This window comes from Pogona vitticeps, chromosome 3 (assembly GCF_051106095.1).
Source record: "Pogona vitticeps strain Pit_001003342236 chromosome 3, PviZW2.1, whole genome shotgun sequence".
In the NCBI taxonomy this organism is placed as follows: Eukaryota; Metazoa; Chordata; class Lepidosauria; order Squamata; family Agamidae; genus Pogona; species Pogona vitticeps.
In genome coordinates, this window is record NC_135785.1 from 115,771,027 (window position 1) to 115,785,237 (window position 14,211).

Here is a 14,211-nt window from a genome sequence, read left to right on the forward strand (position 1 = left end):
TCCATGAGGGAATGAAAGGCACTGTAGTTTTTGACGGCTCAACATCAGACCCCTTTGACATCCGAAGCGGAGTGAAACAGGGCTGTGTCTTCGCACCAACACTTTTTGGGATCTTTTTTGCTGTCATGCTGAAGCATGCCTTTGGAACTGCAACCGAGGGCGTCTATCTCCGGACTAGATCAGACGGAAAGCTCTTTAATCTCTCTAGATTGAGAGCAAAGACCAAAGTCCAACTGAAATGCATGGGGGACTTCCTCTTCGCAGATGATGCAGCCATTGTTGCCCATTCTGCCGAAGACCTCCAACAACTCATGAATCGTTTCAGCAAGGCTTGCCAAGACTTTGGACTAACAATCAGCCTGAAGAAAACACAAGTCATGGGCCAGGGCGTGGACTCACCTCCTTCTATTACCATCTCCACACAAGAATTGGAGGTTGTTCATGACTTTGTGTACCTTGGCTCAACCATCTCTGACACCCTCTCTCTGGATGTCGAGCTGGATAAATGCATTGGCAAAGCAGCCACCATGTTCTCTAGACTCACAAAGAGAGTATGGCTCAATAAGAAGCTGACGACACATACCAAGATCCAGGTCTATAGAGCCTGTGTCCTGAGCACACACCTGTACTGCAGCGAGTCCTGGACCCTTTGTGCCCGGCAGGAGAGGAAGCTGAACACCTTCCATATGCGTTGCCTCCGACGGATTTTTGGTATCACCTGGCAGGACAAAGTACCAAACAGTGTAGTCCTAGAACAAGCTGGAATTTTCAGCATGAATACATTACTGAAGCAGCGACGTCTACGTTGGCTCGGGCACGTCGTGAGAATGGCTGATGGTCGGATTCCAAAGGATCTCCTGTATGGAGAATTAGTGCAGGGAAAGCGCCCCAGAAGGAGACCACAACTGCGATACAAGGACATCTGCAAGCAAGATCTGAAGGCCTTAGGAATAGATCTCAACAGGTGGTAAAACCTGACATCTGAGTGTTCAGCCTGGAGGCAGGCACTGCATCACTGCCTCTCCCAATTCGAAGAGACCCTTGCCCAGCAGGCCGAGGCAAAGAGGAAGTCACAAAAGCAGCAAAAGCAGGGAGCCGGACAGGGGACAGATTGGATTTGTCTTCAGTGTGGAAGGGACTGTCACTCTCGAATTGGCCTCTTCAGCCACACTAGACACTGTTCCAAGTTCTCCATACAGAGCACATTACCATAGTCTCTCGAGACTGAAGGATGCCTATCTTGATGCCTCTGTATTTTTAAAATATTGTAAAAGTCCAATTAAAGATTTTGTAAAATTATTTTAATAAATAAACCTGCATCCAGATCGAACTAGCTGAATGTCCTCAACATCCCTTTAAAAAGTAGGTGAACATATAAAGCTATGCATGAGGGAGAAATGTTTCTTCAGGACATGACCTTCTAAATATGCTAGCTTTTTATTCTTCAGAAAGTATATGTCTGCGAAAGAGAGAGAATGTATTTTGTCATGGCTGTTGTTGCCTACAATGACATAGTAGAGCTCAGACATAGGTTAACTGTCTTATCTACTGTTTATGAGAATTGAACCTCACATCTTGGTGATCAGAATACAGTAGTAGAAAAACTGTGATGATATGTGACACTCCTAAGTGATTTGATTTGCTTTTCCAGGTTTGAATTAATACATGCTCTGCACATAATTCTTTATTTTCCATTTTAAATTAGATCTTGTTCTTCATTAATGGATGGTGAAGATATGACATGAAGTCATAGATTCAAAAAACTCACCAGCCTGTTTGAATCGGTCCTGTGTATCTGTCATTCTCATTGTATATATATAGAGAACAGTGTGGGATTATCATAACCCACAAGCACACCCAATTTACTTTGGGTGTGATTGTATATCTCTAATTGTATAGCAGGTACCATGATGATTTTTCCCACTCCTCTTCATGTTTACTTGCTTCCCTCCACCATAGAAGTATACGTAAGAGTATAGCATTAAGTATTTTGATATATATGGCAATCATTTGATATAGGTACTGCCTTATGCAAGTGGGATTACTTTCAAAATACAGTATATTTAATATCTGCTTAAAGCCAGATCATATCTAAATTGGAGATTCTTAAGTTAGCACTTTTAAGGTAAAACCATAATTTAATACATGCATACAACACATGAAAATTGTACATTGGCAGGGAGTTTTCTGAAGAATGTCATATTCTCTAATATGTGAACTGTATAAAGCAATTTTTCTTAAATCACTGTGCTACAGAACCAAGCCAGAGCAGGTTCCAGGCCGTGTGTGTTGCCACCATCCCAGTATAGTCACGAAGACAAGATTACTTTAGCAGTCAGTTGCAATTACTTGTTTCAGTGGAATCAACAATTGTAGTTAATTATGGCTGACTATGTCTTGCTTCCTTGAAACTGAGGACTAGGTTACCTCCAGGAATGTCTCTCCCTATACCAACCTCTCTAGCCACTCCCACATGGAGTTAAGAATTCCTGAGCTTAAAAAACCCACCCTTGTTCAACATGTGTTGTTCAAAACAACTGCAAATAAAATAAGAGTCTGAGAATTCATTTTTATGGTATAAATCTAGAAGATTGTTTAATCTTAGAAGGAAACGTGGCTGTAAATTGGTGGGGTGTGGCTATATCATTAAGAGATCCCGCATTTCTGAATTTGCCTCTAGAACAATAGATAGAGAGGTCCCTTGCAACATGTTGGTCCTGGGTTTTAAAAGGCTTTGTATAATAATACAGTAATAGTAATGAATGCATGATTTTGACTTTGTGACCCTTTCTGGGGTTTTCTAGATAGAGAATACATGGAAGTGGTTTGCCATTCCCTTCTGGAGGCATTTTGAGACTGTGCAGCTTGTCAGTGACTTAACAGGACTGGCTCTTCTCCCAGGAGGCACAGTGGGGAATTGAACTCCTAACCACTGGCTCCACGGCCAGATACCTAAACCACTGAGCTAAATAATACCAGTCTCTTAAACGTAGCTTAATAACAGATTGGGAGCTAGTGTAGATACTTTAACATAGATGCAATGTATATATCAGGGATCTCAAACTCAATTTACCTGGGGGCTGCTGGAGGCAGAGGCTGGGTGAGGCTGGGCCGCATCAGATTTTCCGCCAAGCAGAGCAAGAGCCCAAGGAAGCCGCCCAGGAGTTTCCTTAGCCCACCTGGGGCTCCGAGGAGGAGGAGGAGGGGCGTGCGAGCCCTCGTTGCCGGCCACGACCTCCTCCAGCTCCTTCTTCACTAGCACCAGCAGCAGGAGGACAAAGAAGTGGGGAAGGGAGGGAGCGCTGGCGACCGCCTAGCCGGGAGGGGGGGAGGGCATGACATAAAAAAATTTTAAAACCCTCACAGAATTTGCCTTGCCAAAGGAGAAAAGCCCCCACCAGGGCCCGCAAAATTAAACAGAACGGGGCAGGGCCGCCACAGGTGCACATGCGCGCACGCACGCACACAAACACACATACACACAGAGGTCTGGCAACCTTTCTCTGAGGGCCCCCCTCAAAAAAGACGCACTCAGCAGCAGCAGCTACCCCCACCATGACAGAGGAGCAAACTTTGCGAGGCCAGCCCAGGCAGCCTCCAGAGCTGAGGCGGCTGAAGTAGGACGAAGAGGAGGAGGAGGAAGCACCGCTGGGTGCTGAGGTGGCCGCTGGCCAGGCTGGTGCTGGGGGTGCCGAGAGAGAAAGAGAACCAGAGAGCCACTTCCCTAGCAGCGGCGGCAGCTGCTGTTGGTAACTTGGAGGCGCTCTTCAAGGACAGGCCGGGAGCAAGTTCCGCTCTCAGGCATCGCTCGGCGGCAGCTCGGGCACTCAGGGAAAAGGGTCGGCAGTATGCCTCGCTTGGCGGCTCTCTCCCAAGACAGCGCCTCTTGCATCCTCCATCTGGAACTGCAGCTTGCCAGCTGGCAGACAGGTGAGCTGGGTGGCAGGCTGCAGTTCCGGATGGAGGGTGCAAGAGGCGCTGTCTTGGGAGAGAGCAGGCGAGCGAGGCAAGGCTTTTTTTACTCTTTACAGCAGAGGACACGTGGGCGCTTCGGGGGGCAGGCAAGGTGAGGGCCACAAACTATCATCTGGCGGGCCACAAATGGCCCCCGGGCTGCATGTTTGAGACCCCCTGGTATATATAGTAAGGTGATCTAGTTAATAACCTGACTGCTGTATTCTGCATTTGCTGCAGCTTTTGAACCAGCTGTAGCAGCAGCCTCACATAGAGCACATCATAGTGAATCAGTCTTATGAGTGACTGATCACAGTGGCCAGCTTATCCTTGTCACAGACTAGCTATCACCCAAAGCTGATATTAGGTATTCCTGTCCATGAAGAATACAGTACTTTGACTTTCAAAAGTGGATCTAGTAGAACAATGTGCTAAATAATTTTTGCAGAAAAAGACAGGGCAGGGCAGTAAGGGCTAATTTCTCCTTCCCTTTCTCCCTTACCTGTTCCTTTGCTAAAACTCACAGCCAACAGGCTTCTTTGGGTTAAAATAAGATACTGTGCTCTCATTTTGGCTCTGAGATGTTTAGGAGAATCATGGGAGGGATGTAACTCTGAAGAAAACTGCAACAAAAATAATGTGGATTTTCAGACACAGAAATGTGTGCCACAGCAACATATGTGAAGTCTTCCAAAATGAAAGTGGAGGGGGGCTGTAGTTTGGGGGCATAGTACTGTAGTTGATTTTCACTCTGAGCAATGCAAACTACAAAAATAAACCATTCACAGAAGAGTCCAATTCAGATAAAATGGGGTATTCCATTGTCCTCGAGACTTTGTTATATTACAGCTCCTGTGCACTTGATGAAGAAACACACAAGCCCAGCTCAGTCATAAAAAGTTCATGATTTACCTTTCTGAGAAAAAGCCATGTGTCTGCATGTTCCCTCCTTCCCTTGTCAATGTCTTGGCCTATTTAAAATGCAGTTTCCTGCTAGAACAGAACCAGGTAACTGATTTAATCTCTGATTACAAAAAGTTCAGTCCTTGGAGGAAATTATTAATTTATAAAACCAAACAAGGTTAGATCCCGGAAGGAAGCTCCTGAAGTTATGTAGTGCAGTGGAAATGGCAACTGTCTCTCTCTGAAACATCTTTGTTTCTCACTGAATATGAAATCTCATCTTTTTAAATCACTTGCCCATAAAGACAACAGCCACTAAACCTGACTAGATTTTTGGTCTTTTTGTTTGTTCCCTAGTCCCCTGACTTTTGAACTGTCCAGCCTGATGGAGAGTTCTAGAGAACTTGAAAGTATCTGTGCCATCTTAGTGGGCCTAGTAAATTTGTTTGTTGTTATGTGCTAGCAAGTTGGAAGTGACTTTTTGCTACCCTAATAAAGCTTTCAAGGTAAGTGAGATGTTTAAGGAGTAGTTTGACCAGTTCTACACCCCCAGTGAACTTCCACGACTGAGTTGGAATTCGAACCCAGGTCTCCCGAGTCCCAGTCCATCATTCTATCCACTACAACACACTGGGTATCTTAATGAAATTATTACACACTTCTGTTTTTGTTCTGTAACATATCAATTATTGATAATAAGATTATTTTTAAGCACTATAATGAGTAATGGGAATAATTAAAAAATTAATGTTACAAATTATGTTTCTTGTACTCTTAAGGAATGCAGTATAAATTAAAAAGCATCCCTCCTTGCTCATATATCCAGTCCTTCATTTTACTAGTTTAAATATACTGTACATTTGATCTAACCACCCTTTTTAAAAAAAGAGCATTGGGTCAAAATTGTGCTTGAGACATTTTTTTAAAAAAAATTGCAAATCACACTTATATTCTCCATTTTCAGCTGTCCCCTTTCCACCAACTCATCGATTAACATCAGAAGAAGTGTTTGATACAACTGGAAAACCTCGGGTTGATATTTTGAAGAATCACCTAATAAAAGAAGGCCGGGTAGATGAAGAAATTGCACTTAGAATCATCAATGAAGGTGCTGCAATTCTAAGAAGAGAGAAAACCATGATTGAAGTGGAAGCTCCTATTACAGGTACATCCTTTTTTGCTTTGGAAAAGTATTTCAGTAGCAGTTCCTTAGTGCTAAAAGAATTCATACTAAGCGATGGAAGCTTTATATATTTTTTTCATTAATGAAATGATTGTGTATTGTGTCATGCACCCCAATCAAATCTTAGACCATTTTAATCCTATCAAGTTGCAGTGAATCTCAGGCTCCTATGCCACCTTTCCTTTGTCCTGTGCTAATTCAAAGAGAAAGAGAAGATTGGAGGTTCGTTAGGTGGAGGGAGAACAACAGATTATTATTAATGTGAAGTAAAAAATACATTTTAGGTCTCTTCATAACTGCATTGGAGGAGGGTGATTTGGGAATATGTTAGCAGTAGATTTATTCCCATCATGATATGTACCATGGTATCCTGAAGAAACCTTGTATCTTAGATCATGTTTTCTGTTTTTCAACAAGTTGAAAAAGGACTGGTGCAAATTAAAAATCAAATGTTTTATGATTTTTTTTTCTTAATATGTTCCCCAGGGAATATTGTTCACATTTTTAAAAAACCTGAACAAATTAACACTTTCTTTAATACTTGGCTGGGTATTTGTGAGACGTTTCAGTCATATGGCAGGAATTGGCTTCTTCTGTTTATGTTATGAACTAAATATTTTGGATTATGGCATTAAAATTTTTATTATCTATTTTTATAAATTTCCTCATGAATGACAAGTAAGTTTGAAACATGCTGGACTTCTTATAAAGAGTTTCATCTCTTTTTTCAGCCCTTAGTTATCCTTTCAAACTTGCATATTTTGACCACTTGAATGCTCATGGATTCTTGAGTTCTGTGTGAGTTGTCAGTGCTGTTTGTCACAAGTCACTCTCAGCTGCCATTTCCTTTTTTACCTGTTCTACAAGATAGGAGAAGATGACAGAGATGCCTTATATTTTGGATGAAAAAACATTTTAAGTGCCATTTGGAACAGGATCTTCAGTGTTAAATGAGTGTTACAGATGTTCTTTCTGCCTCAGAGAAGGCAAAAAGAGACTGCTGGTAGCTGACGAGCACCTGTCATCTCTTGTAGCCTTATTTTGGAGCAGAACAGGGAAATTAATGGATCTGGAAGCAAGGAAAGAGGAGGGAGCATTCACAGCAGTGACATGAGCATGCCTATTTCTCGGTGGAAATGATGTACAATACAGTTTTTTCCACCAGGGATTGCATTTTGGGTTCCTTCATGGGGTAAGGTATCTAACACTTCTCCTGACCTTGGAGCAAGGGACAAAGAGGGAGGGAGGCACTCACAGAACTGAAAGAAATGCAGACCGTGTTTACAGCAGCCTTTGAGCAGGGCTACGATTACTTCATTCCTACTTGCAACTTTTCAAACAGAAATGTTCAATTGTGCAAGTAACCCAGCTCAAATCCTTGCTGTACTCATACTTGTGGCACCTTGGGTGTTTAATGTTTTTTTTTTTATGAAGAACAGTATATTTCAAAAGAGGAGAGCTGGAAGGGGAAGATTATCTGTATCTGTCATTCATAGAGGTAAAACTTTACTTGCATGAAGAAACAACACGATTCATGATTAAAAGTAAAGGCTCCCCTTGGCAATTAAGTCCAGTCATGTCTGACTCGGGCCATGATTATATACATGATAAACCACTGTGGATATTTCTAGGATTTATTGATTGTTTTGTATTTTTGTAAAATAATAAATTTTATTTTTTAAAAAAAGCAACATGGGAGTCAGACAAAAGTCTAGTCTTTGAGAGAAACAAGTCAGAAGAAATTCCTCTAGAATTTCATATGATATGAAAGTGGGCCATATGGTAGAGAATCTGTGTTTGCAAATAAAATGAGCAGATACGACACAAAAGCAAATATATCACTTTTACATTCCCTTTTGCTGCTTCATTTTATATATCAGTTTCTCTGACAAGACCTTGTCAAGCCATCTGAGTACACCGAGACTTTCTCTAATATTTTCCAGAGTCTTACCAATTTTGAAGCATGCAGCAGTTGGTAGGAGGGAGATAAAAGGCATTATCATTTTTCATAGATTAAGGTTTACCATATTAGATGACAGTGGAATTTGGAAAGCTAATAGATGAGTAAGGGCTAAAATATGACACGAAATGTGGTACTGTTTTTTGTTTTTTGTTTTTTGTTTTTTTTTCCTTTTAATATGTTATTACTTCAGACTATGGCGTTAAATTTTAAACCAAGAGGTAGATAATCCTGGATTCCTGTTTGGATGATAATAGTAAGATATAAATAAATGAATGAATGAATGAATGAATGAATGAATGAATGAATGAATGAATGAATAAATAAATAAATAAATAAATAAATAAATAAATAAATAAATAAATACTCAAACAATTCCTCCCTCCCTCTTTCCCTCCCTCCCTTCCTTCCTGTTTCACTTTGTTGGCAAGCCAATGCAGTGATATATCACATAAAAATTAATATAAATAAATAAGTAAAGTCCAGCTTTCCTCCACTCCTCACAGAGGAGGAGACAGAAGAGGAAATAGGAGAGGATTTATTTATTTATTTTTCTTTTCTTTACAATCCAGTGCTGTTTCACTTTGGTGGCAAGCCAATGCAGTGGTATGTCACTTACGAGTAAATAATAATAAGAAAAAAAAACCCTCTCCTCACAAAGAAGAAAACAGGAGAGGATGAAGGGGCATGGAGGCTGGGAGAGAGGAATGAGCTGAGTAGGGTTGCTTTGATGTGCAGTGTGACTCTGTGACTCCTTGTCCCCAAACACCAAAGGATTGTTCTAAATCTCAGACTGTATTTTCAAGTGACCTTGTTAAGCTTGCTGCAGCTGGGAGTAACTTCACTGTATAGTCACACTCAAATAGGTACATTAACTTAGCCTTCTAATGGGTTCTGATTTTATCTCCCCTACCATTAATGGAGAGCAAGAATCACAGATTTAGACTTGATTGTAGAATCAGAGAAGTTAACAAGGTCAGTGGGGAAGCAAACTTGCTTTTGGGACATTTGGGACATTATTTCACAAAATCAATTGTGGTGGGTATACATGGATGAAATATTTGTGTGCCAGAGGTGAATGCCTCCAAAGCTGTATATTACCGGCATATAAATACTGTACTCCATACTTTTTTATGGAAATAAAGAAGGGAAGTTGGAAGTTGCATGGAGAATCAGCAGAGTGTAGCTGGAAAGTCAACAGAATGAAATTAGGAAAAAGAAAGATATTAAAGACATCAGAAGCAAAAGCTGTGGAAAAGGGAGAAATGGAAAACTAGAAAATGGGATTTGTTTGTGGGGAGATAAAGAGAAGGTTTGCTTGTAGCCGTACAATATTTATGCTTAGGAAAGTTTCAGTTGCTTTGGTTTTCCTTTAGGGAAAACATTTAAAAGCTACTGGACTATTCAGGAAACATTGTGAGCTACACTAAACAATTTTTATGTCACTAGCACATAAACAATTTTGTTGACATTACCAATCTTGTTAATTAAAATTTGGTTAGATCCTAAAAAAGAGATGTCATGAAATATGCAGGTTCTTCTAACTAATCTCAGTTGGAAAGTCTTTGTTATCTAAAACTGTAAGGCTTGTGAGTGGGTTCTTTTTCTGAAATTCTGGTTGACAGAATGTTGTGCCAAATTTGACTTATTTTCAGAAACTAGATGTTTACTATGATTCTTTGATTAACACAGTTTTCATTGCAGTGTGTGGTGACATTCATGGCCAATTCTTTGACCTAATGAAGCTATTTGAAGTGGGAGGATCACCTGCTAATACAAGATACCTGTTCCTTGGTGATTATGTAGACAGAGGATATTTTAGCATAGAGGTAATTGAAACTGTGTTTCCTGATTTTAATCTCAATATGAGAGGGAGGAAGTGTGTGTCCACTGTGGTAATATTTACATTTCCGGGTGCACTGGAGGAAACACTGAATCCGAGGGGTTCCATTCAGAGTGCCAATGTTTTTCCATTTGCTCTCCTTCCTACACCCCAGTTTCCCACCAGAATGCTGGCTCATATATAAGATATCACATAGCTAATCTGTGCAGCCCTCTGGACATTTTCAAAACAGTTAAGAAAAGGCAAGATTCCTTTCTGAGCAATAGGAGAGCCTTCCACTGTTTCTTAATTTCCTTGTATCTTGCACAAATAAGAGAAGACGCTGTTTGTCTTCCATGCGTGTAAGTTTGGCCTTGGATTTCAAAACGAAGCAGGGCAAAGGCTAATAGAGTTTTGTCAAGACAACAAGCTGGTCATCACAAACACTCTTTTCCAACAACACAAGAGGCGAAACTACACATGGACAAGATGGGCAATACCGAAATCAGATTGATTATATTCTCTGCAGCCAAAGATGGAGAAGCTCTATACAAGCAGCAAAAACATGACCTGGAGCTGATTGTGGCTCTGATCATCAGCTTCTTATAGCAAAATTCAAGCTTAAACTGAAGAAAGGAGGAAAAAACCCTGGGCTAGTCAGATATAATCTAAACCAAATCCCTTATGAATACACAGTGGAAGTAAAGAACAGATTTAAGGAACTAGACTTGGTGAACAGAGTACCTGAAGAACTATGGATGGAGGCTCGTAACATTGTACAGGAGGCAGCAACAAAAACCATCCCAAAGAAAAGGAAATGCAAGAAAGCAAAGTGGCTGTCCAACGAGGCCTTACAAATAGAAGAGAAGAGAAGGGAAAGAAAATGCAAGGGAGATAGGGAAATTTACAGAAAACGGAATGCAGACTTCCAAAGAATAGCAAGGAGAGACAAGAGGGCCTTCTTAAATGAACAGTGCAAAGATATAGAGGAAAATAATAGAAAGGGAGAAACCAGAGATCTCTTCAAGAAAATTGGAGATATTAAAGGAACATTTTGTGCAAAGATGGCCATGATAAAGGACAAAAATGGGAGGGAGCTAACAGAAGTAGAAGACATCAAGGTGGTAAGAATACACAGAGGAATTATACCAGAAAGATCTGGATGTCCTGGAACACCCAGATAGTGTGGGGTCCTGACCTTGAGCCAGACATCCTGGAGAGTGAAGTCAAGTGGGCCTTAGAAAGCATGGCTAACAACAAGGCCAGTGGAGGTGATGGCATTCCAGTAGAACTATTTAAAAACTTAAAAGATGACACTGTTAAGGTGCTACACTCAATATGCCTGCAAGTTTGGAAAACTCAGCAGTCGCCAGAGGATTGGAAAAGATCAGTCTACATCCCAATCCCAAAGAAGGGCAGTGCCAAAGAATGCTCCAACTACCGTACAATTGCACTCATTTCACACCCTAGCAAGGTGATGCTCAAAATCCTACAAGGTAGGCTTCAGCAGTATGTGGACCGAGAAATCCCAGAAGTACAAGCTGGATTTTGAAGAGGCAGAGGAACTGGAGACCAAATTGCTAACATGCGCTGGATTATGGAGAAAGCCAGAGAGTTCCAGAAAAACATCTACTACTCAGGGGTGGGCAGTTAATTTCTATGCGGGGGCCACATGAAAAATCTGAACTGTGTTCGGGGGCCGAACCAACTTTACTTAAAAATAAAATGAAACAGTGATGTTATGATTGTTTTTATTTTAAACTTGCTAATCTTCACAAATACTAAATAGGTTTTTTGCTGTATATTAAAGATAAGCAACTTATCAACTTTAGACAAAAAGCTATAAATGGTTTTGATGTTCAAAACTGTGCGTGGGCGGGACAGGAGCGGCTCGAGGGCCGTATGTGGCCCTCGGGCTGTACTTTGCCCAGGTCTGTGCTTCATGGACTACACAAAAGCCTTTGACTGTATGGACCACAACAAACTATAGCAAGTTCTTAGAGAAATGGGAGTGCCTGACCACCTTATCTGTCTCCTTAATAATCTATATGTGTGATAGGAAGCAACAGTTAGAACTGGATGTGGAATAACTGATTGGTTCAAAATTGGGAAAGGAGTACAACAAGGCTGTATATTGTCTCCCTGCTTATTTAACTTATATGCAGAATACATCATGCGAAAGCTGGAATTAAGATTGCTAGAAGAAATATCAGCAACCTCAGATATGCAGATGATACCAATCTGATGGCAGAAAGTAAGGAGGAATTAAAGAACCCCCTAATGAGGATGAAAGAGGAGAGTGCAAAAAATTGTCTGAAGCTCAACATCAAACAAACTAAGATCATGGCCACTGGTCCCGTCACCTCCTGGCAAATAGAAGGGGAAGATATGGAGGCAGTGACAGATTTTACTTTCTTGGGCTCCATGATCACTGCAGATGGCGAAAGCAGCCACAAAATTAAAAAACGCCTGCTTTTTGGGAGGAATGTGATGTCAAATCTCGACAGCATCTTAAAAAGCAGAGACATCACCTTGCCAAGAAAAGTCCGCATAGCCAAAGCTATAGTTTTTCCAGTAGCAATGTATGGAAGTGAGAGCTGAACCATAAAGAAGCCTGACCACCGAAGAATTGTTACTTTTGAATTGTGGTGCTGGAGGAGACTCTTGCAAAGTCCCCTGGACAGCAAAGAGAACAAACCTATCCATTCTGAAGGAAATCAACCCTGAGTGCTCACTGGAAGGACAGATCCTGAAGCTGAGGTTCAAATACTTTGGCCATCTCATGAGAAGAGAAGACTCCCTGGAAAAGACCCTGATGTTGGGAAAGTGTGAAGGCAAGAGAAGAAGGGGACATTAGAGGACGAGATAGTTGGACAGTGTCATCAAAGATACCAGCATGAATTTGACCAAACTCCGGGAGGCAGTGGAAGACAGGAGGGCCTTGCATGCTCTGGTCCATGGGCTCACAAAGAATCAGACACGACTTAACTAAACAACAACAACAACACACAATGGTCAGCTGCTGAACCAGATCAGCATTATAGATGTCCTGTCTTACAAGTGGGATGTATTCTCTGAGATATATGTTGCTTGCTTGTGCATTGGTGCAGGAAGAATATCTGTAAATGAACTGAAAGCTGCAATTACAGGAAGTCAAGGATTCCAGTTCCACACAACTAGATTAAAGGCAGTTGCCCCTTTCTATTGTAAGCAGCACCTTATCTTAACTGAAACAATGGTGGCTTAATTTACTTTAGAGAAATAGGATGAATATACCAATGGCCAGGTCCCCCTGGTGGTTCTTAGACTGTGCCATTAGATGATTAAAAAACTGGGCTGTGCCTGTTTTTCGGAATCATTGTGGCTAGTTTTGTAATATTAATATAACAAGGGCCTAACCAAAATATGGTAATTTTCTGTACCCCTTGCATGAGAATTTTTGTATGGAATTTATAACTGAAGATATAGTTGACATTGTGGCTTTCAGCCAACCAAACTATGTCTGAACTCTCCCTTGGTCACTATAGAACTACTTATGAATGAAGGAGTTAGGCAACAAATGCAGGAGTGAGGCAATGTGTATTTTCTGCTAAACCCTTCTCTCTGTCTGCCAATACTCATTGTAACTTCTGCTCCCACTTTTATACACTCTCCCAACAAATTTCTGAATGGCCCGGGGGAGGACACAAATAAGACATGATGGTAAGACACACTGTGCCCATCTGCTAGCTCTCAACTGAATGGAATGATTTGAAAACACATCTGGGTTTGGGATCTCTATTTGTCTTTTAATATGTCATTCCTTTCACAGTCACTATCGCTAGTTTTAGATAAACAATTCCCTGGAGAGAGGGAAAACTACTTATTTGATAAATGAAGTCAAGAGAACATTTGTTAACCCAAAGAAAGGTGAATTGCATTAAGACCTACCTCTAAGACCTATCTATGAAAGCAGTTATGTAGATGGCCACAGAGAGGATTTTTTTTGGCAGTTGCCCCATATTTGTGGGGAAAAATTATATGGTACAATATACAGTTGTGTTCAAAATTATTCAACCCCCACTGAAATTGAATGTTTTGGCCATTTTGACATTGATTTTGATCATTCAGTCATCTTGCTTACATTTACATGAAAGAGGCACTTGTAGGTCAGAGAAATATAACCTTAAGTTTATAATGAAATAACCACAAATGTCTTTTCTGTGCTCACATCATTATTAGTTTTTATTCAACCCCCAAGTGACATTCAATCTTAGTACTTAGTACAACATCCTTTTACAGTTATAACAGCTTTTAAACGTGAAGCATAGCTTGACACAAGTGTCTTGCAGCGATCTACGGGTATCTTAGCCCATTCTTCATGGGCAAAAGCCTCCAGTTCAGTCAAAT

General features: G+C 40.9%; 1 protein-coding gene across 19 annotated transcripts in view; it reads left to right on the plus strand.

The window, feature by feature from the left end:
• PPP3CB (protein phosphatase 3 catalytic subunit beta) overlaps positions 1-14,211 on the plus strand; it is a 56,297-nt gene that overhangs the window by 12,533 nt on the left and 29,553 nt on the right. For all 19 annotated transcript variants that reach the window (XM_072994949.2, XM_078391139.1, XM_078391140.1 and 16 more), the window contains 2 exons: positions 5,822-6,022; positions 9,705-9,829. In XM_072994949.2, coding sequence (XP_072851050.1) covers positions 5,995-6,022; positions 9,705-9,829 — 153 coding nt within the window. In that variant the 5' untranslated portion in view covers positions 5,822-5,994. The remainder of the gene's footprint in view (positions 1-5,821; positions 6,023-9,704; positions 9,830-14,211) is intronic.